Consider the following 24,112-nt stretch of genomic DNA (forward strand, 5'->3'; position numbering starts at 1 on the left):
TTTATGTAGCAATTGAGGTGGAATATAGAATGTTAATTATGTGGTGCCATATGACTAGGACTTACATGTACAGCTGAAGAGTTTATTTCCAAAATGCTACATCCGTTTTCAGAAATGTTGGTAAATGAGCTTTTATTGTTTAAAGAACTTATGAGAGATTGGTGTGTTTTTTCTGTATCTAATCATGGCATGGGGTTGTTCAATGACATACATGTTGTATATGTTTAAATCTATCACTTTATACGGACCATGGTTTCATTTCAGAGAGACAAATAATAATGTTTCAACTCTATATCTGACATGGTACAGGTGTCTTCTTTTTTTAAGCCCATAATGTGTGAGGTGTATACTCTTGTTTCAAAGTAGATTTGTTTAAGACTACTACGAAACACTGTGTGATCCTGATTTAGCCCACTGCAGTAAAAGGTTAAAAATAATTCTACACTGTAACATGAGATCTGTATGTAAAACATTTACATTTTAGTCATTTAGTAGACGCTCTTATCCAGAGCGACTTACAGATAGTGCATGTATCTTAAGATAGCTAGATGAGACAACAAAAATCAGAGTCAAATATACAGCACATGAACATTCCATTCCAGCTAAACAATGGATATGAAGCGTTTTGCAAAAAACACATTTCAATAAAATCTATGAATAAAAAAATCTGAAAACAGTATTATTTTACACACACACATGAAGGTACCCATAAGCTATGCAATCATTTAGGATAAAAGCGTTTTGGAAATAAACTTTTCATGTACACTCACGTAAAAATATGCTTATACTCTTTGACAATAAATCGATCTTCAAACTTTAGTTTAGAGGTGAACTAACTCTAGAATTGTTACAACAACAGCAAAGTTTGTACATCCAATAAGGATTTCCCTGCAAAGCTGTGTCCCACTGGAGACATGTTATCAGAATACTGTCTCGTACCCCCCATCGAACGTAGTCTAACAACTTTGTTCTCTCTCACCTCTCAAACTGGGCCCTATCTAAAGGAGAAGAGACAGGGGGGCTTGAATCAGTGGCACTGCAGTTACAGGGAAGCTGTGCCATAAAGTTGCAGACCTCTTGGCGGAGGCCATATGCACTCACATACAGGGAGGTTAAAGGGGCAATCTGCCATTTGTACATACATTTTTGGACGTTTAAGTAATATATATGGAATATACCCATTGATTCAAGCAGAATATAACTTATAAATGCCTCATGAGCTTTAAGTTAAACTGGTACCCCATCACAACCCAAAATATAAGCTGATTTGTCTCCATTGTTAGTTAACAATTGTTAACAAACATAGCAAATTGTTAACTAACATAGCCTCAATGCTTAAAACAAAATAAAACATATCTTTAATGGTAAGTCCTTGCATCCATAGCTCTGTCTATGAATTTGAGAGTGAATTACACCATCCATTATATCCGCAAAATAATTGCGCACTTATTTTTAGTAGTACGGTACGTACAGCCAAGGGCAAATGTCCACAGGAAAGCATCTACAATTTCAGTGCTGTCACTCTTTGTATAATTAGCTTAATCTGTCCCTCCGTTTTGGAGTTGTATTTCGGTATTTAGCAAATTCAGCTAACTTCTCAAACATCTTCATATAGCACACGGAAATGCTGTCACCGAGGTGAGTGTGAGAGTGTAGAAGAGCTAGCTAAACCAGTCGATTTCACAGAAATGGTAAAGCTAGTTAGCTAACGTTAGTTTGCTAATGTAGTAGCGTTAGCTAGCTAAAAGGCATTTCTTTGTAAAAAAAAGACAACACCATGAGCTCGAACGTGAAGTTCAAAGGAGCGTATCAAAATTGGTGTAAAATGAACGCTGAGTATGTTTTAGAAAAAATAAGGTATACAGTATATGCATTTTCCAACCATTTTCCATCCCAAAAATGTGTAATAAGCATAGGCTTTGATTTCTGGTCAAACATATGGAAAAGAGGTCTTAGAAAATATCTATTAGAAAAGTCAAAAGATATTAGAAATATATCAAAAAACTATGTTGTAAAGACCCCTGCCAACTAATTTCATCATTTATATTAAGTTTTGCAGAAATCATTTTATAGATAATGAACAGTTAAAATCATGTTTTTTTGTGAAATTTGATTATATTTGGATGAAACCAGATAAAAGTATGATGACCAAAGTATGAAAAATTATTGTTGCTTCTACATTGATCAAGTTTGATCATAAAGTTATTGCTTCCCTCCCTCATGTTAAACACTTGGATTCAGGAGCCTGGATCATTAAGGGAATAGGATTCAGGAGCCTGGATCATTAAGGGAATAGGATTCAGGAGCCTGGATCATTAAGGGAATAGGGTGACATCACCCTAACTCTTATTTTAATACACCAATGGTAACATGATATTCTCTTACCTAATTTAATAAGTACCAACATCAGAGAAGGTGTGTTTTCAGAGGGACGTGGTTTATATACAGTGCATTTGGGAAAGTATTCAGACCCCTTACCCTTTTACACATTTTGTTACACTACAGCCTTATTCTAAAATGGATTAAAAATATTTTCCCCCTCAATCTGCACACAATACCCCAAAATGACAAAGCAAAAACAGGTTTATAGAAATGTTTGCAAATGTAATAAAAATATAAAAACAGAAATACCTTATTTACATAAGTATTGAGACCTTTTGCTATGAGACTTGAAATTGAGCTCAGGTGCATCCTGTTTCCATTATTCATCCTTGAGATGTTTCTACAACTTGATTGGAGTCTGCCTTGTGTTAAGTTCAATTGATTGGACAGGATTTGGAAAGGCAGATTCCTGTCCATATAAGGTCCAACAGTTGACAGTGCATGTCAGAGCAGAAACCAAGCCATGAGGTCGAAGGAATTGTCCGTAGAGCTCCGAGCAGGATCGTGTCGAGGCACAGATATGGGAAGGGTACCAAAACATTTCTGCAGATTTGAAGTCCCCAAGAACACAGTGGCCTCCAACATTCTTAAATGGAAGAAGTTTGGAACCACCAAGACTCTTCCTTGAGCTGGCCGCCCGGCCAAACTGAGCAATCAGGGGAGAAGGTTCTTGGTCGGGGAGGTGAGGTGAGCATGAACCCAATAGTCACTCTGACAGAGCTCCAGAGTTCCTCTGTGGAGATGGGAGAACCTTCCAGAAGGACAACCATCTTTGCAGCACTCTACTAATCAGACCTTTATGGTAGAGTGACCAGAAGGAAGCCACTCTTCAGTAAAAGGCACATGACGGCCCGCTTGGAGTTTGCCAAAAGGCACCTAAAGGACCATGAAAAACCATGAGCCCATGAAAAACAAGATTCTCTGGTTTGATGAAACCAAGATTGAACTCTTTGGCCTGAATGCCAAGCATCACGTCTGGAGGAAACCTGGCACCATCCATCCCTACAGTGAAGCATGGTGTTGACGGCATCATGCTGTGGAGATGTTTTTCAGCGTCAGGGACTGGGGGACAAGTCAGGGTCGAGGGAAAGATGAACGGAGCAAAGTACAGAGAGATCCTTGATGAAAACCTGCTCCAGAGGGCTCAGGACCTCAGACTGGGGCGAAGGTTCACCTTCCAACAGGGCAACGACCCTAAGCACACAGCCAAGACAACGAAGGAGTGGCTTTGGGACAGGTCTCTGAATGTCCTTGAGTGGTCCAGCCAGAGCCCGGACTTCAAACCAATTGAACATCTCTGGAGAGACCTGAAAATAGCTGTGCAGCAACACTCTCCATCCAACCTGACAGTGCTTCAGAGGATCTGCAGAGAAGAATGGGAGAAACTCCCAAATACAGGTGTGCCAGGCCTGTAGCATCATACCCAAGAAGACTTGAGTCTGTAATCACTGCCAAAGGTGCAACAAAGTACTGAGTAAAGGGTCTGAATACATGTATTAAAAACAAGAAATCGAAATATCACATTTACATTTGCTAGAATTTCTAAAAACCTGTTTTTGCTTTGTCATTATGGGGTATTTTGTGTAGATTTGATGAGGGGGGGAAAACAATTTAATCCATTAGAATAAGGCTGTAACGTAACAAAATGTGGAGAAAGTCAAGGGGTCTGAATACTTTCCGAAGGTACTGTAGCTAGATAGCTACTTTGCTGGTGTCTACATTTGACTATATAGTGTCAGCAAATATATAATTCAAAGTTTACATTATTAATCAATGGCAAATATACTTATGTTTCCACTTTCATCTGTGTCTGGTGTTAGCTACTTACTGTCTAGCTAGGTCTTCAGCCAGCCTGAAACAACCCTGCTCACTGCATCCACGTTTCTAGACATAGGCGCTTCAAAGAGCTGTTATTATGGCTGATATTTAGTTACTCATAATATTATGGGTGATATTTTAGTCACCCAAAAGGCAATTTTACATGATCAGAATGACTGTTCAGGACCTTTAAGAAATATCGCCTAGTGTCTACAAATCAAAGTTTATTTGTCACGTGCGCTGAATACAACAAGTGTAGACCTTACAGTGAAATGCTTACTTACAGGCTCTAACCAATAGTGCAAAAAAGGTATTAGGTGAACAATAGGTAGGTAAAGAAATAAAACAACAGTAAAAAGACAGTCTATATACAGTAGCGAGGCTATAAAAGTAGCGAGGCTACACACAGACACCGGTTAGTCAGGCTGATTGAGGTAGTATGTACATGAATGTATAGTTAAAGTGACTATGCATATATGATAAACAGAGAGTAGCCGCAGCGTAAAAAGAGGGGTTGGGGGGCACACAATGCAAATAGTCCGGGTAGCCATTTGATTACCTGTTCAGGAGTCTTATGGCTTGGGGGTAAAAACTGTTGAGAAGCCTTTTTGTCCTAGARTTGGCACTCCGGTACCGCTTGCCATGCGGTAGTAGAGAGAACAGTCTATGGCTGGGGTCTTTGACAATTTTTAGGGCCTTCCTCTGACACCGCCTGTAGAGGTTCTGGATGGCAGGCAGCTTAGCCCCAGTGATGTGATGGGCCGTACGCCCTTGCGGTCAGAGGCCGAGCAGTTGCCGTACCAGGCAGTGATACAACCAGTCAGGATGCTCTCGATGTTGCAGCTGTAGAACCTTTTGAGGATCTCAGGACCCATGCCAAATCTTTTTAGTTTCCTGAGGGGGAATAGGCTTTGTTGTGCCCTCTTCACGACTGTCTTCGTGTGTTTGGACCATTCTAGTTTGTTGTTGATGTGGACACCAAGGAACTTAAAGCTCTCAACCTGCTCCACTACAGCCCCGTCGATGAGAATGGGGGTGTGCTCGGTCCTCCTTTTCCTGTAGTCCACAATAATCTCCTTAGTCTTGGTTACGTTGAGGGAGAGGTTGTTATTCTGGCACCACCCGGCCAGGTCTCTGACTTCCTCCCTATAGGCTGTCTCGTCGTTGTCGGTGATCAGGCCTACCAAATCAAATGTATTTATATAGCCCTTACATCAGCTGATATATCAAAGTGCTGTACAGAAATCCAGCCTAAAACCCCAAACAGCAAGCAATGCAGGTGTAGAAGCACGGTGGCTAGGAAAAACTCCCTAGAAAGACCAAAACCTAGGAAGAAACCTAGAGAGGAATCAGGCTATTAAGGGGTGGCCAGTCCTCTTCTGGCTGTGCCGGGTGGAGATTATAACAGAACATGGCCAAGATGTTCAAATGTTCATAAATGACCAGCATGGTCAAATAATAGTAATCACAGTGAACAGGTCAGGGTTCCATAGCCGCAGGCAGTACAGTTGAAACTGGAGCAGCAGCACGGCCAGGTGGACTGGGGACAACAAGGAGTCATCATTCCAGGTAGTCCTGAGGCATGGTCCTAGGGCTCAGGTCCTCCGAGAGAGAGCATACTTAAATTCACACAGGACACCGGATAAGACAGGAGAAATACTCCAGATATAACAGATATAACAGACGTCACACTGTTGTGTCATCTGCAAACTTAATGATGGTGTTGGAGTCGTGCCTGGCCATGCAGTCGTGGGTGAACAGGGAGTACAGGAGAGGACTGAGCACACACCCCTGGGGAGCTCCAGTGTTGAGGATCAGCTTGGCAGATGTGTTGCTACCTACCCTCACCACCTGGGGGCGGCCCGTTAGGAAGTCCAGGATCCAGTTGCAGAGGGAGGTGTTTAGTCCCAGGATCCTTAGCATAGTGATGAGCTTTGAGGGTACTATGGTGTTGAACGCTGAGCTGTAGTCAATGAATAGCATTCTCACGTAAGTGTTCCTTTTGTCCAGGTGGGAAAGGGCAGTGTGGAGTGCAATAGAGATTGCATCATCTGTGGATCTGTTTGGGCGGTATGCAAATTGGAGTGGGTCTAGGGTTTCTGGGATAATGGTGTTGATGTGAGCCATTACCAACCTTTCAAAGCACTTCATGGCTACAGACGTGAGTGCTACGGGTCCGTAGTCATTTAGGCAGGTTGCCTTTGTGTTCTTGGGCACAGGGACTATGGTGGTCTGCTTGAAACATGTTGGTATTACAGACTTAATCAGGGACATGTTGAAAATGTCAGTGAAGACACCTGCCAGTTGGTCAGCACATGCCCGGAGCACACGTCCTGGTAATCCGTCTTGCCCCGCAGCCTMGTGTATGTTGACCTGTTTAAAGGTCTTACTCACGTCGGCTACGGAGAGCGTGATCACACAGTCGCCTGGAACAGCTGATGCTCTCATGCATGCCTCGAAGCGTGTGTTGCATGTGTTGCTTGCCTCGAAGCGAGCATAGAGTGATAAGTCTTGTAGGCCTCCCCTTCGCCCCTTGTCTGGATTAGGCTTTGTGTCACTGGGCAGCTCGCGGCTGTGCTTCCCTTTGTAGTCTGTAATAGTTTGCAAGCCCTGCACATAAGACAAGCGTTGGAGCCGGTGTAGTATGATTCAATCTTAGCCCTGTATTGACGCTTTGCCTGTTTGATGATTCGTCGCAGGGCATAGCAGTTCTTGTAAGTTTCCGGGTTAGAATCCCGCACCTTGAAAGCGGCAGCTCTACCCTTTAGCTCAGTGCGAATGTTGCCTGTAATCCATGGCTTCTGGTTGGGGTATGTACGTACAGTCAATGTGGGGACGACGTCCTCGATGCACTTATGATAAAGCCAGTGACTGATTGGGTGTACTCCTCAATGCCATCAGAAGAATCGCGGAACATTTTCCAGTCTGTGATAGCAAAACAGTCCTGTAGTTTAGCATCTGCTTCATCTGACCACTTTTTTATAGACTGAGTCACTGGTGCTTCCTGGTTTAATTTCTGCTTGTAATCAGGAGGATAGAGTTGTGGTCGGATTTACCAAATGGAGGGCGAGGGAGAGCTTTGTACGCGTCTTCTGTGTGAAGTACAGGTGATCTAGAATTTTTTCCCTCTGGTTGCACATTTAACATGTTGATGGAAATTTGGTAGAACTGATTTAAGTTCCCTGCATTAAAGTCTCCTGCCACTAGGAGCGCCGCCTCTGGGTGAGTGGTTTCCTGTTTGCTTATTTTCCTTATACAGCTGACTGAGGCGATCTTAGTGCCAGCATCCGTCTGTGGTGGTAAATAAACAGCACGAAAAGTATAGCTGAAAACTCTCTAGGCAAGTAGTGTGCCTGCAATTTATCACAATCTACTCTACTTCAGGCGAGCAAAATCTAGAGACTTCCTTCGATTCGTGCACCAGCTGTTGTTTACAAATATGCACAGACCGCCCCCCTCTGTTGTCCCGCTAGCTGAATATCCATGTCGTCATTCAGCCACGATTCGTAGACCTACCAATTAGCTATTGTTTTATTTTTTACTGATCATTTTGTTTATGATTTATTAAGTGATTGAAATGTGTCAATGTGTTACCAAATCTTTAACAGAATGACCAAAAAATCAGTAACAGAATGACTGCAACTGAATTCTACTCTCCCCCCTTCCACTGACATACTGTATGTTCAGCTCATAGTGTCTCCTGCTACTGTCCTCCCTTCCACTGACATACTGTTATGTTCAGCTCATAGGGTCTCCTGCTACTGTCCTCCCTTCCACTGACATACTGTTATGTTCAGCTCATAGGGTCTCCTGCTACTGTCTCCTTCCCAGACAAACTGTTATGTTCAGCTCATAGGTCTCCTGCTACTGTCCTCCCTTCCACTGACGTACTGTTATGTTCAGCTCATAGGTCTCCTGCTACTGTCCTCCCTTCCACTGACATACTGTTATGTTCAGCTCATAGTGTCTCCTGCTACTGTCCTCCTTCACTGACATACTGTTATGTTCAGCTCATAGGTCTCCTGCTACTGCTCCCTTCCACTGACATACTGTTATGTTCAGCTCATAGGGTCTCCTGCTACTGTCCTCCCTTCCACTGAGCATACTGTAATGTTCAGCTCATAGGGTCTCCTGCTGACTGTCCTCCCTTCCACTGACAATTATAGCCTATTAATAGTTATGTCAGCTCATAGGATCTCCTTCCACTGGCATATTTTATGTTCAGCTCATAGGATCTCCTTCCACTGGCATATTGTTATGTTCAGCTCATAGGATCTCCTTCTTCACTGCATATTGTTATGTTCAGCTCATAGGATCTCCTTCCCACTGCCATATTGTTATGTTCAGCCTCATAGGATCTCCTTCCACTGGCATATTGTTATGTTCAGCTCATAGGATCTCCTTCCACTGGCATATTGTTATGTTCAGCTCATATAGATCTCCTTCCACTGCACATTGTTATGTTCAGCCATAGGATCTCCTTCCACTGGCATATTTTATGTTCAGCTCATAGATCTCCTTCCACTGGCACATTGTTATGTTCAGCTCATAGGAATCTCCTTCCACTGGCAATTGTTATGTTCAGCTCATAGGATCTCCTTCCACTGGCAATTGTTATGTTCAGCTCATAGAGATCTCCTTCCACTGGCATATTGTTATGTTCAGCTCATAGGATCTCCTCCACTGGCATATTTTATGTTCAGCTCATAGGATCTCCTTCCACTGCACATTGTTATGTTCAGCTCATAGGATCTTCCTTCCACTGGCATATTGTTATGTTCAGCTCATAGGATCTCCTTCCACTGGCCACATTGTTATGTTTCAGCTCATAAGATCTCCTTCACTGGCATATGTTATGTTCAGCTCATAGGATCTCCTTCCACTGGCATATTGTTATGTTCAGCTCATAGGATCTCCTTCACTGGCCATTGTTAATGTTCAGCTCATAGGATCTCCTTTCCACTGGCATATTGTTATGTTCAGCTCATAGGATCTCCTTCCACTGGCATATTGTTATGTTCAGCTCATAGACATAATGCTTTTTCTGTCGCGTGTGGTCGAGAAACATAGTGTAAACAGTGCAGACCTTCCACTCCTTTGGTGTTCCTTCATCAGCCATTCTCTTCCTACTGCATCATCTGCCCATGCGTCTATGTCTCTTTCCACTGCACTGACACTCTATCTCCACCGATCCTCAAATCTCACTGCAGTTTCTTATTCAGCTTTTCCCCCCTGACTGTCTCTTCTCGGGCTAGGATCCCACTGTAGTGCCAGCTCTCATGCAACCAAGCGGCAAACATAGGTCGTCCCCCTCCACCTACCTCTATTTTACTTCCGCTTGTGACTGCTTACAACAACCAACACCCCCCAACTTTCCATTTACTGTAACCAGCCCTCTCACCCACTGAGCACTGACGGACACCAGATACTCCATAGACGTGAGAAATTTGGTCAGTCCAAGTCTGAACCACTTGTAAACGTCTGCTTCACAAGTTTGGACAGTACAGTATATCGTAAAGTGCAATACAGTAGAGAAAGTAGAGTATAACTCCAGTCACAATACTGTACTGTTAGAGTTTAGTACGGAGATTGTGTGGAGATTATTAAAGGTACATGGTCATTAAGGCCAGATCGTCTTTCAAGATGTTCAAACATTCATAGATGACCATCAGGTCAGATAATAATCACATGGGTTGTAGAGGGTGCAAACGGTCAACACCTCAGGAGTAAATGTTATTTGGCTTTCTTTTCCGAGCATTCAGAGGTTGAGACAGCAGGTCGCGTAGAGTGGAGAGTTTTCGTTATATGTTATTTGTCTTCAGGAAGGCAACAGCTTTTTCCCCCAAAATTGAGAGGCCGATTTAAAATAAAATAAAACATTTAAAAAAATTAAAAATAAATCTGGGTCAAAGTTTGGCTTTTTCAGAGTGGCATTATTACTGCCACTTATAGTGAGTTTGCGGTACACATCCAGAGGATCGGGAGCCATTTATTATGTTCAACATAGGAAGGCCAGCACAGGAAGTAGCTCTTTCAGGTAGTGGCAGCTGGAAGGCTTAGAGGCCATGACTGTTTTTGTGAATGTGTCGAGAAATACAGGATTAAATAACTTGAGTGTCTCCATTACCTTAGTCCTGGCAGTTCTGTCGCAGACTCAGGACAACTGCGTTTTGGAGTAATATGCAGATTCAAAGAGAGTCTGTCATTTGCTTTCTAATGATCATGATATTTCATTGAAGAAGTTCCATGAATGGGGTGGCAGGTAGCCTATGTGGTTAGAGCGTTGGGCAGTAACCGAAAGGTTGCTAGATCAAATCCCTGAGCTGACAAGGTAAAAATTAGAGTCGACCAATTATTCGGAATGGCCGATTTCAGTTTTCATAACAATCGGTAATTAGAAATATATATATATATATTATATATACACTGCTCAAAAAATAAAGGGAACACTTAAACAACACAATGTAACTCCAAGTCAATCACACTTACTATGAAATCAAAACTGTCCACTTAGGAAGCAACACTGAATGTACAATAAAATTTCACATGCTGTTGTGCAAATGGAATAGACAAAAAGGTGGAAATTATAGGCAATTAGCAAGACACCCCCAAAAAGGAGTGATTCTGCAGGTGGTGACCACAGACCACTTCTCAGTTCTATGCTTCCTGGCTGAATGTTTGGTCACTTTTGAATGCTGGCGGTGCTCTCACCTCTAGTGGTAGCATGAGACGGAGTCTGTCAGCGTAGCGTCCAGAGCATGGAGGCGCGCTAACCAGGAGACAGGCCAGTACATCAGGAGGTGGAGGAGGCCGTAGGAGGGCAACAACCCAGCAGCAGGACCGCTACCTCGCCCTTTGTGCAAGAGGTGCACTGCCAGAGCCTGCAAAATGACCTCCAGCAGGCCAACAAATGTGCATGTGTCAGCATATGGTCTCACAAGGAGTCTGAGGATCCTCATCTCGGTACCTAATGGCCATCAGGCTACCTCTGGCGAGCACATGGAGGGCTGTGCGGCCCCACACAAAGAAATGCCACCCCAACACCGTGACTGACCCACCGCCAAACCGGTCATGCTGGAGGATGTTGCAGGCAGCAGAAACATTCTCCACGCGTCTCCAGACTCTGTCACGTCTGTCACATGTGCTCATGTGCTCAGTGTGAACCTGCTTTCATCTGTGAAGAGCACAGGGCGCCAGTGGCGAATTTGCCAATCTTGGTGTTCTCTGGCAAATGCCAAACGTCCTGCACGGTGCTGGGCTTCGTAAGCACAACCCCACCTGTGGACGTCGGGCCCCATACCACCCTCATGGAGTCTGTTTCTGACCGTTTGAGCAGACACATGCACATTTGTGGCCTGTCGGAGGTCATTTTGCAGGGCTCTGGCAGGCACCTCCTTGCACAAAGCGGAGGTAGCGTCCTGCTGCTGGGTTGTTTGCCATCCTACGGCCTCCTCCACGTCTCCTGATGTACTGGCCTGTCTCCTGGTAGCGCCTCCATGCTCGGACACTACGCTGACAGACACAGCAAACCTTCTTGCCACAGCTCGCATTGATGTGCCATCCTGGATGAGCTGCACTACCTGAGCCACTTGTGTGGGTTGTAGACTCCGTCTCATGCACCACTAAGAGTGAAAGCACCGCCAGCATTCAAAAGTGACCAAAAACATCAGCCAGGAAGCATAGGAACTGAGAAGTGGTCTGTGGTCACCACCTGCGAACCACTCCTTTATTGGGGGTGTCTTGCTAATTGCCTATAATTTCCATCTGTTGTCTATTCCATTTGCACAACAGCTATTGTGAAATTTATTGTCAATCAGTGTTGCTTCCTAAGTGGACAGTTTGATTTCACAGAAGTGTGATTGACTTGGAGTTACATTGTGTTGTTTAAGTGTTCCCTTTGTTTTTTTGAGCAGTGTATATATATATATATATGAATTCATCACTGCTGAAGTGAAGACCAAGTTAGCTTGGCGACAGTATCAAAAATACATTTAGGATTGTTTTTTCTCTAGCTTGGAAAGCTAGTCGGAAGGCTTCCAGTTTCGTGGAGCGCCATTTCCTTTCCAATTCTCAGGAAGCTTGCTTCAGGGCTCTGGTATTTTCTGTATACCAGGGAGCTGTCAACTGCGTTTATTTTCAGCAAATTTAACATGTGTAAATAATTGTATGAACATAACAAAATTCAACAACTGAGACATAAACTGAACAATTTCCACAGACATGTGACTAACAGAAATGGAATAATGTGTCCCTGAATAAAGGGGGGGTCAAAATCAAAAGTAACAGTCAGTATCTGGTGTGGCCACCAGCTGCATTAAGTACTGCAATGCATCTCCTCATGGATTGCACCAGATTTGCCAGTTCTTGCTGTGAGATGTTACCCCACTCTTCCACCAAGGCACCTGCAAGTGCCGGACATTGGACATTTCTGGGGGGAATGGCCCTAGCCCTCACCCTCCGATCCAACAGGTCCCAGACGTGCTCAATGGGATTGAGATCCGGGCTCTTCGCTGGCCATGGCAGAACACTTCCATTCCTGTCTTGCAGGAAATCACGCACAGAACGAGCAGTATGGCTGGTGGCATTGTCATGCTGGAGGGTCATGTCAGGATGAGCCTGCAGGAAGGGTACTACATGAGGGAGGAGGATGTTTTCCCTGTAACGCACAGAGTTGAGATTGCCTGCAATGACAACAAGCTCAGTCCGATGATGCTGTGACACACCGCTCCAAACCATAACGGACCCTCCACCTCCAAATCGATCCCGCTCCAGAGTACAGGCCTCGGTGTAACGCTCATTCCTTCGACGATAAACGCGAATCCGACCATCACCTCTGGTGAGACAAAACCGCGACCAGTCCTGTCTGGCCCATAGGCGACGTTGTTGCTGGTAGTGTCTGGTGAGGACCTGCCTTACAACAGGCCTACAAGCCCTCAGTCCAGCCTCTCTCAGCCTATTACGGACAGTCTGAGCACCGATGGAGGGATTGTGCGTTCCTGGTGTAACTCGGGCAGTTGTTGTTGCCATCCTGTACCTGTCCCGTGTGATGTTCGGCTGTACCAATCCTGTGCAGGTGTTACACGGGGTCTGCCACAATCCTGTTTTAGTCCTCATGCCTCCTTGCAGCATGCCTAAGGCACGTTCACGCAGATGAGCAGGGACCCTGGGCATCTTTCTTTTGGTGTTTTTCAGAGTCAGTAGAAAGGCCTCTTTAGTGTCCTAAGTTTTCATAACTGTGACCTTAATTGCCTACCGTCTGTAAGCTGTTAGTGTCTTAACGACCGTTCCACAGGTGAATGTTCATTAATTGTTTATGGTTCATTGAACAAGCATGGGAAACAGTGTTTAAACCCTTTACATTGAGGATCTGTGAAGTTATTTAGATTTTTACAAATTATCTTTGAAAGACAGGGTCCTGAAAAAGGGAGTTTTTTTGTTGTTGCTGAGTTTAGATCCAGGGTATGACTGTGGCAATGCGTAGGTCTGGAGAAATGTTGTACAAAACCCACTGAGTCGATGATGGCTCCGAAAGCCTTTTGTAGTGTATCTGTGGCCTTTTCCATGTGAATATTGAAGTCACCGAAAATGTGAATATTATTCGCCATGACTACAAGGTCCGATAGGAATTCATAGAACTCAGTGAGAAACGCTGTATATGGCCCAGGATGCCTGTAAACAGTAGCTATAAAAAGGTATTGAGCATGCTGCATAGATTTTATGACTAGAAGCTCAAAAGACGGAAAAAATGGGTAAATTGAAGTTTGCTGTTGTAAATGTTAGCAATACATTTGCGGGATGCGCGGGGATATGGTCACCAATGTAACCAGGAGGAGAGGCCTCTTTTAACACAGTAAATAAATCAGGTTTGAGCCATGTTTCAGTCAATCACATCAAGGTTATGATCAGTGATTAGTTCATTGACTATGACTGCCTTGGAAGTGAGGGATCTAACATGAAGTAGTTATATTTTGAGATGTGAGATATTATCATAATCTCTTTCAATTATGACAGGAATGGAGGAGGTCTACTCCAGTGAGATTGCTAAGGCGTACACTGCCATGTTTCAGCCCGACCTAGATCGAGGCACAGACACGGTCTCAGCGGGAAAGCTGAGCTGACTACACTGACAGTGCTAGTGGCAGACTCCACTTAGCTTGCAGGCTGGCAGAGCCCTGTCTATGTTGATAGATGAGATGAGAGCACCCCTCCAGCTTGGATGGAGTCCGTCACTCCTCAGCAGGCAGGGCTTGGTCCTGTTTGTGGGGGAGTCCCAGAAAGAGGGCCAGTTATCTACAAATTCAATATTTTGGGAGGGGCAGAAAACACTCTTCAACCAGTGATTAAGTTGTGAACTCTACTGTACTGAAGTCCACTGTGCTGTTCTGTACTGTGCTGTAATGTGCTGTCCAACTCAGTGGGCTACGTGCCAGGGACTTGACTGACATCTGGGATTCCCATACACATGTATTAATAGGTTTACGCGATGGATCTGTAGTAATTGGAACTTTGAGTTTGAATGTTGTGGGCTTGCTGTGTTGACATGTCAGTGTTTTTTCCTTCCGTTCCACAGGTTCCGGTTCCTAAGGTCGGTGGCGTCCCTGACAACCAGGACGTTCTCCCGGGGGCCTGTGTCTTTGCAGGGGAAGGCCCCGGACATGTCTGAGGGTAAGGCCATATACAACTGACTGACTGACTAAGTATTTATATATTGGTTTGTTAATTGATTAATTAATTATTTGTTATGAACTTAATTTATACTACTCTTGGGGTATGATGACAAGACTAGAGGACATTGAGACTCCATCTAGTCTCCTGACCTCTAACCCATTACTTGTTTTGTGTCTCCACTCTCCACAGGAAATGCTCACTTGCTAATGTCCAATGGTGTGTTGGTAATCAACCCTGAATCCTAATTGTATAAAACACTTACTTAATTCAGTCTAAATTCAACTTAATCCTGCCTGCATGTATTTTAGCTCATCGTCTCTCAAACACACTGCCTTGAACGCACTCTCTCTTTCTCTATCTCTATCCAGCACCCTGTGGTCTGTTGAGCTGGTTGTACGGCCTTGTTTCTCTCTTCCATTTCTTACAGACTGAACTATGAATGCACCCCTGGCCTGTGGCAGTGGCGGGCACCTCTTAACGAGGCTGCTGTACCCTATTCTATAGTATGCAGAACTGTCTTGGTCATCTCTCTCTCTCAAGTGTCTTGTTTCATATCGTCTCAACATTATGACATCACAGCGGCGCCAGTCAGGTGGGCCACAAACCAATAGGCAAATCTGAAATGACACCTTATTACCTTGTCAGTGCACTAGTGATTTCTCCCCATTGCGCGTACACCCTCGAGCTGCAGCGCAAAGCCACTCAGTGGCTCCATGTGCTAGCTGGAACAACAGTGGAGCTGATATTGTGTATCCTACCCAGACCTCACTAGTACTCTGTAGCTTGCTGCTGTCATTCTGTCTGAGATCATATGATTCCCATTGCACATTCTGTTCTGAGCACAGAATCAGTACACACACACACACACACACACACACACACACACACACACACACACACACACACACACACACACACACACACACTGAGAGCTGATCAACTGTGTGTTTGTTTTTCAGTGCGCAACAGGCTGAGAGAGATTGTGGGAGCGTCCACTAACTGGAGGTACCAAACAGAACCAGTAAAGCTACTTTGTATTGAGATATTGATACCATGACAGGAAGGCCTGTGTTTACTTGTTATAGATGTGTATAACCTTGTTAAACTCACAGCTCATTCCTGTTGTATCTCTCGCTATCTCCCATCCTGTAGAGACCACCAGCAGGCGTTAGCTGACCGTTTGTCATTGTCCAATCAGCTGGCTGGTTCTCAGGATGAGCTTCCTGTCCGCAGGATGAAGGACAGCTACATAGAGGCCCACCTTCCCCTAGGCACAGACCCTACCCTTAGAGAGAAATACCTCAACTACCTCAAAGGTGTCAGGTAACAGATACACACTCACACATTCTTCTCAAACACACACACACACACACACACACACACACACACACACACACACACACACACACTTCCTTCCCCCCTCTGTATGCTGTCTCTATTCCAGGTTTGGCCGTATCCTGGAGGATCTGGACAGTCTAGCAGGTATGACCATTTTTGTATTTTGTATTTTATTTTAACCTTTATTTAACTAGGCAAGTCAGTTAAGAAAAAATTCTTATTTTCAATGACAGCCTAGGAACAGTGGGTTAACTGCCTTGTTCAGGGGCAGAACGACAGATTTTTACCTTGTCAGCTCTGGGATTCGATCTAGCAACCTTTCGGTTACTGGCCCAACGCTCTAACCACAAGGCTACCTGCCAACATCATCACCTCAACAACACACTGGTACTTGGTATTACTATTCACTCTCTCTCTCTTTGTCTCTCTTTCCCCCCCTCAGTGTTGATCTGTTACTCTCACACCCATAACAAGACACTTCAGAGATCTCCTCTGTCCATCGTCACTGCCCTGGTGGATAAGATAGGTATGACACCTAGCAGTCCTGGTACAACACCAGGGTGTACCGTATAGACCAGTGCAGTGTTTCTCAAATCTAATCCAGGGACACTTTTTCCTAGTGTCATTGAATATATATTGTTTGTTACTGTTGCAGTTTTGTAGTTGTGGCTTATTTCCCCTGTATGTGATGTCACAGACATGAGGAAACAAATCATCCACCCTGACTGTGACATCAAGTTCACTGGTCACGTGACCTGGGTGGGGAAGACCTCCATTGAAGCCAAGATGCACATGTCTCAGGTATACACGCGCGCGCACACACAGTAATATACTAATGTCCACAATAGTGATGTTATGTCTGTGTGTATGTACAGTACCACGGTGGGGCCTACACTCCAGTTCTGGACGCTACGTTTGTTATGGTGGCCAGAGACCCTGAGAACAAGAGGTATACAACATCCATCCATCCAATCATCCATCCATTCAACCAACCATCCACAGTATCCATCCATGACTGATGTCTCTATTGCTCTGTCGGTTTCTGTCTCTCTCAGGGCAGCGTTTGTTAACCCTCTGAAGCCAGAGGGAATTGAGGAGGAGAAACTGTTTCAGCAGGGAGAGAGTAAGACAGACTACATCCTTATGTGTATATATTACTGTGTTTGTGTTTCTGTTATTTACTGTGTGTGTGTGTCCCTCCAGTCAATAAGACGCGTCGTATAGAGCTGAGTACAGCGTCTCTACTAAAGGTGGCCCCTACTGCTGAGGAGAGGAAGATCGTACACAGCCTGTTCCTCAACACCCTGGACAGCAAGTACGACACAAACACACACACACACACACAAATATACACACACACACATCAAATATTTGTTTTTACATAAACAATAAGCGACTAAACTTCCATAGTGTATCTTTAAATCACATTGATCACAATGACTACAGTCATATTTTGTCATATCAAATTGTTGTCACATTGATGTTCCCATTAAAATGAGATTAAAGTTAATTTAAGGTAGCAATAATCTTAATTGACTTCACACCCATTGTACAAACACATATAAGGCATAAAAATCTACAAGAGCAAACTCACTGAATCATAAGCTGTACGAAATATTATGTTTTTTTTGTTTGCTTCACTGTCAAATTACAAGTGTTACCTTATTAAATGATGAGAACACACACATCATAAAATCCAGTACAAGCATTTTGTGAGTGTGTGGTGATGCTGTCTGTCTGTGTGTTGTCCTGTAGGACAGTGAGTTTCCGTAGCAGAGTTCTGCCTCCTAACTCAGTATGGATGGAGGATGCCAAAGTCAAAGGACTGGAGATCTGCCATCCACAGGTTAGAGAGCGAGAGAGGGAAGGAGGGAGAGAGAAGCAGAGATATTTACAACCTGAAACATTTCTAATTTGTGCTGACTAAGATGTGTGTTTTCAGGAGAGGAACATCTTTAACAGGATCTTTGGAGGGTTTCTGATGAGGAAAGCTTACGAGCTGGGCTGGGCTAACGCATGTGTCTACGGGTGAGTGAGCGAATGTGTTCCCAGCAACCGAGAACATTCCCAGTTAGTGTGACGTTATGACATGTACCCTAAACACACCTCAGCAACTATGTCTGGATTTAATTAAAATCATTCTATAGAAATATTACAGGAATGTTCTGTTAGGGTTGATGAAGATGTTATTTAAAACACCCATAATATCAAACAAGGAACATTCCCACAAGACTCAAAGTTATAGTGCAATGTTTTGACACTTCCCTTTTTCCACATTTTGTTACATTACAGCCTTTTTCTACAATGGATTTAAAAAAAATCCCTCATCAATCTACACACAATACCACATAATGACAAAGCAGAAACAGGTTTTTAGAATTGTTTGCAAATGTATTAAACAAAAAAACAGATACTTTATTTACATAAGTATTCAGACCCTTTTCTATGAGACTCGAAATTGAGCTCAGGTGCATGCTGTTTCCATTGATCATACCACTCGGGGCTCCCGAGTGGCGCAGCAGTCTAAGGCACTGCATCTCACTGCTAGAGGCGTCACTACAGACCCTGGTTCGATCCTGAGCTGTATCGCAACCGGCCATGATCGGGAGTCCCATAGTGCGGCGCACAATTGGCCCAGAGTCGTCTGGGTTAGGGGAGGGTTTGGCCGGGGTAGGCCATCACTGTAAAATAAGAATTTGTTCTTAACTGACTTGCCTAGTTAAATGAAGGTTAAAAGATTATCATTAAAAAGGGCCTTGGTCAGGGAGTTGACCAAAACCCCGATGGTCACTCTAACAGAGCTCCATAGTTCCTCTGTGGAGATGGGAGAACCTTCCAGAAGGACAACCATCTCTGCAGTACTCCACCAATCAGGCCTTTATGGTAGAGCGGCCAGACGGAAGCAACTCCTCAGAAAAAGGCACATGACAGCTGCTTGGAGTTGGCCAAAAGGCACCTAAAGGACTCTCAGACCAAGAGAAACAATATTCTCTTTGTGCTGAATGCTAAGCGTCACATCTGGAGGAAACCATCCCTACGGTAAAGCATTGTGGTGGAAGCATCATGCTGTGGGGATGTTTTTCAGCAGCAGGGACTGGAAGACTAGTCAGGGTCGAAGGAAAGATGAACAGAGCAAAGTACAGAGAGATCCTTGATGAAAACCTGCTCCAGAGCGCTCAGGACCTCAGACTGGGTCGAAAGTTCACCGTCCAACAGGACAACAACCCTAAGCGCACAGCCAACACAACGCAGGAGTGGCTTCGGGACAAGTCTCTGAATGTCCTTGAGTGGCCCTGCCAGAGCCCGGACTTGAACCCGATCGAACATCTCTGGAGAGACCTTAAAGTAGTTGTGCAGCGACGCTCCCCATCCAACCTGACAGAGCTTGAGAGGATCTGCAAAGAAGAATGGGAGAAACACCCCAAATACAGGTGTGCCAAGCATGTAGCGTCATACCCAAGAAGACTCAAGGCTGTAATCACTGCCAAAGGTTCTAAAACAAAGTACTGAGTAAAGGGTCTGAATACTTATGTAAATGTAATATTTCCATTTTTTTTTTTATATATACATTTGCAAAAAATTCTAAAAACCTGTATTTGCTTTGACATTATGGGGTATTGTGTTTAGATTGAGGAGGGGGGGGGGGAAACAATTTAATACATTTTAGAATAAGGCTGTAACGTAACAAAATGTGGAAAAGGTCAAGGGGTCTGAATACTTTCCGAATGCACTGTACACCTGCGCATCCTCATTGTGTGTGTGTTCTCTCGCTCTGCTCCAGGGGGTGTCGGCCTAACTTGGTTGCCGTGGACGATATCCTCTTCCGGAAGCCAGTAGAGATTGGCTCCCTACTCCTGCTCTCATCACAGGTTTGTGTGTGGGTGTGCGCATGCAAGCATGTGCATTTGTGTGTTATATGATCTGCTCCAATTTCAGTGCTGACACATCCCTCTCTCCGTCTCCAGGTGTGTTACACAGAGGGAAAGTACATCCAGGTCAGAGTTCATACAGAGGTTCTTGACCCCATGACCCGGCAGCACAACACCACTAATGTCTTCCACTTCACCTTCGCCACAGACAAAGACGTCCCCAACATAGTGCCACAGAGCTACGGCGGTATGACCTCTAAGCCCTGACCTTTTAACTCTAACCCTAACATATGCCGCATTTAAGTCATGTCGGAAACTCGGGACCTCCGAGTTAAAATTAACGTTATTTATGTAGAGCTTCCTATTGGTTGATTCGGATACTTCCCTTGTGGGAAACGAGGGTTTGTTTATATTACGAGTAAGCAAGTTGGAAATGTCAGTTTGAGTTTCCGACATGACGTGAACTCAGCAATAATACCGCAGAGCTACCGAGGTATGACCTCTAACCCCTGACCTTTAAACTCTAACATTGCATGGCAGAGCTACGGAGGTACTGTTACTGGAACGTTTGTGCCAACAGAAAGAGATTAAAGTTATTGTAATGTTTTTACTGGAGATTCCACACAGTCTAACATTGGTCGTATGTGTCTATCTCCAGAGTCCATGTTGTACCTGGATGGAAAGAGACACTTTAACCAGACCCTGGAGTCTCAGTGAGACGTGATGAACACTGACGAAACCTGACCCAACACAACAACTACCTGCTAAAGCCTTAGTGTCCAGCCACCGCACCCGCACTCCTTACCGTACGGTGTGTGTGTGTGTATGTGTGTGTGTGTGTCTATTTGAATAACAAGGTATCTATTCATTTGTTTACCTCTATGTACCAAATATATATATTTATAAACTGGGTGGTTCGAGCCCTGAATGCTGATTGGCTGACAGCCGTGGTATATCAGACCGTATACCACGGGTATGGCAAAACATTTTGTTTTACTGCTCTAATTATTCTGGTAGCCAGTTTATAATAGCAATAAGGCACCTCGGGGGGTTGTGTTATATGGCCAATATACCACGACTAAGGGCTGTATCCAGTTACTCCGCGATGCGTCGTACCTAAGAACAGCCCTTAGACGTGGTATATTGGCCATATAACACACCCCCTTGTGCCTTATTGCTTAAATATATGCATGATGTCTGTCTAGTATAGGTCAGTTTGGTGGTTGGTTCTTCTGGAGTCTGTTTACGTTCTGGGATCCTGGTTTGGGAACACAGATGTCAATAGTGCTATCACTTTTTTTCTACATAAAATCAAATGAAATTTTATATGTCACATGACGAATACAACAGGGGTAGAAATGCTTACTTACAAGCCCTTAACCAACAATGCTGTTTTAAGAAAAATATGAGTTAAGAAAAATATTTACTAAATAAACTAAAGTAAAAAATAAAAGAGCAATAATAAGAACAATAAGGAGGCTGTATACAGGGGTACCGGCACCGAATCAATGTGCGGGGGCACCGGTTAGTCGAGGAAATTGAGGTAATATGTACATGTAGGTAGGGGTAAAGTGACTATGCATAGATAATAAACAGCGGGTAGCAGCAGCGTAAAAAAAAGGATGGGCAGTCAATGCAAATAGTCTGGGTAGCCATTTGATTAGCATGATTACATCAACATGATTTTATATTTTGTCAAAATGTTATTCATGCTACACAGTCTTACATCTTTAAAACGCACAAACTTGTTTTTCACAGATACTCATCACAAGTCTTATTTTTATATATTCTATTTTATATAAACTTCATCCGTGTGTACACTAGAGCGAGTGAATGGGTGTGTATGGGTTATTTAAGGGAAAGGGGCATCTTTGCTCAATTCGATCAAAGTTATGTAACAAATGAACACATATTTGCAATAAATATTTATCCTTCATTGTGATTCACGTGTATCCATCCGTCTTTTATTCATGTTCAACTATCAAAAATTTAAGGAAGGAAGCTGTTGTAAGTGTCCATACACACGTTAAAAGTCAACTCGACTGAGCAAATAAGAGTTATTTTCTTCAAGTGAAGGTTGTTGAGTTGGCTAAAGTCTGTTCAGGGTGCAGCGTTCCAGAATGTTCAGATAGAAATGTATTGTGTAGAACAGATATGATTGCCTGTCATGTAGAATAGGACATCATGTCGGCTCTATTCATTACATTTCTATCTGTTATGTTCTGAACATTTAACTTCATTGAACAGATCCCTCTGGTAGACTCAGTCGTTCACATCAGCTAGTCTAAATAATGGATTATAATTCCCCTGGATCTGGGATGATCTAGGGAGTGAGTCACAAACATCAGTCTCTCCCGGAAAAGATATATAGATATATAGATATTACATTCATTGAAGCTGCAAGCAGCATTCCAGGGTCATCCTAGTACAAGGCCGGAGCCCCACAATGATCTGTTTACGGTCCCAAATGGGGTTCTGACTGGGGAATATATCTACGACCAGAAGTTACTTTTTTTGTAGCAGGTTAGGAGACTGAGGTTAAGGTTAGCTAAATTACTCTCCTAACCTGCTATGAAAAGTAACTACCAGTCGTAGCTGTACTCTATCTAGTCACAACCCCTGCATAACATATTCTACTGTCCTTATGTACATAATGTTTACGAAATTGCATGACTCAAAGTCAACAGTTCAGAAGTTATAGCCCTAAAGTGTGCTATAGCGCCATKAACTGGTCTGGAAATGCCATCTTTGTTTACAATAATGGTAGGGTTCCTGCACCTTCAATGCTAGGACCCCTAATTAAAATATGAAATTGATGAATTGTATAAACCGCAATGTGATGTGATTATGCTGACAAAAGAGAGGAGTTTGATCGCTATCTTGTGGTTGTAAAAGGAAGTTACAGGAAAAAACACGAGAAAGGTGATTCATCCTAAACTACTTAACCCAAATTGCCAGTTCATATGGTCAACAGTAATTGGTTAATCAACAGATGAGACTAGATCTGACTGGTTGGTCAGCTGTTGAGTGTCACTCTTACTTGGTGTTGGGGTTGTTCTGGGGTTGCTCCTGCTTTGGCCACCGGGCTTTCAAGGCCTCCTCAGGGTTGATCTGATTGAATAAAACATCCCTCTGTTAGTATTGGTACAGGACTGATTAGTCATATCACATGGTATGATCCAGCTGGACACAAAAGGACAGAGAGACACATAAACACACACTGGGGTCAACACTGCCCTCCTGTGTAGTCTGTGTGTGTTGAGTGCCCAACGCAGGGTCTCGTCTACAGAACGTTCTATTGGGAGGTTATTCAGGGTAACCTGTCTCAGAATGCCTACTCTGTCTATGATGAACAGACCCCTGGAGAAGAGGAGGAGTAGAGGAGGCACAGGTTAATTGTTCATGTTTTTGTGTGGGAATTGGTTGAGTGTTTGTATCCTGTCTGAGTGTGTTTCCCAGGCCTTCCATGTAGACTCCGTAGTCCTTGGCGATCTGGTGAGTGATGTCAGAGAGAAGAGGGATTCTTATTGGTCCCAGCCCACCCTACTTCCTGAGTTTGATTATGTTGACATCAACCAATCAAATTATATTTGTATAGTGGGATTAGGGGTCAGGAGTTACAATTTGTAGCAGGCCAGGTTTGTGAACTGGGAGTCTGTAGAACAGGCGACCACCTTGGCCCCGATGGCACTGAACTCTTCCACACACTGTGATGAATGCTATCACCTCAGTGGGACAGACAAACGTACTGCAGGGCACACACTTTTACTGAACGGTATAGGGATAGGGAATTCTCGAAGGACCATTACACAACTTTCATTAAAAAAAATCTGTGTCTCTGACTCCATCTCGAAGAGATGAGATGAAACCAGATATATTTAAGTACTCACAAGTCCAGGAATAGTCAGACATATTTAACTGTTTAAACCGTTCATCAACCCCTGCTGTACCCACCCTGTCTGGAGTAATTATGGTTATGTGCCTAGGTTAAGGGCACCTCAACATATTTCACCTAGTCAGCTCAGGGATGTGTACCA

The 24,112-nt window shown here is 43.8% G+C and overlaps 1 protein-coding gene across 3 annotated transcripts; it reads left to right on the top strand.

Annotated features, from left to right (window-relative positions):
* The first annotated feature begins 1,502 nt into the window (after positions 1-1,502).
* Positions 1,503-21,073, top strand: LOC111973270 (acyl-coenzyme A thioesterase 9, mitochondrial). 3 transcript variants are annotated; one of them, XM_024000573.2, is made up of 16 exons: positions 1,503-1,638; positions 14,771-14,865; positions 15,058-15,084; positions 15,828-15,873; positions 16,021-16,191; positions 16,313-16,350; positions 16,649-16,732; positions 16,904-17,007; positions 17,082-17,155; positions 17,262-17,329; positions 17,410-17,521; positions 17,962-18,052; positions 18,149-18,234; positions 19,988-20,075; positions 20,172-20,322; positions 20,734-21,073. In XM_024000573.2, exons 1-16 carry the CDS (start codon positions 1,625-1,627, stop codon positions 20,790-20,792), a joined length of 1,308 nt encoding a protein of 435 aa, XP_023856341.1. In that variant the 5' UTR covers positions 1,503-1,624; the 3' UTR covers positions 20,793-21,073. The 3 variants fall into 3 exon arrangements, with proteins under 3 accessions (XP_023856341.1, XP_023856342.1, XP_023856343.1); XM_024000574.2 differs by lacking the exon at positions 15,058-15,084; XM_024000575.2 differs by lacking the exons at positions 1,503-1,638; positions 14,771-14,865 and having other exon boundaries at positions 15,058-15,460.
* The last annotated feature ends 3,039 nt before the right edge of the window (positions 21,074-24,112 follow it).

The sequence above is a fragment of the Salvelinus sp. IW2-2015 genome, linkage group LG14 (genome assembly GCF_002910315.2).
Source record: "Salvelinus sp. IW2-2015 linkage group LG14, ASM291031v2, whole genome shotgun sequence".
Lineage (NCBI taxonomy): Eukaryota > Metazoa > Chordata > Actinopteri > Salmoniformes > Salmonidae > Salvelinus > Salvelinus sp. IW2-2015.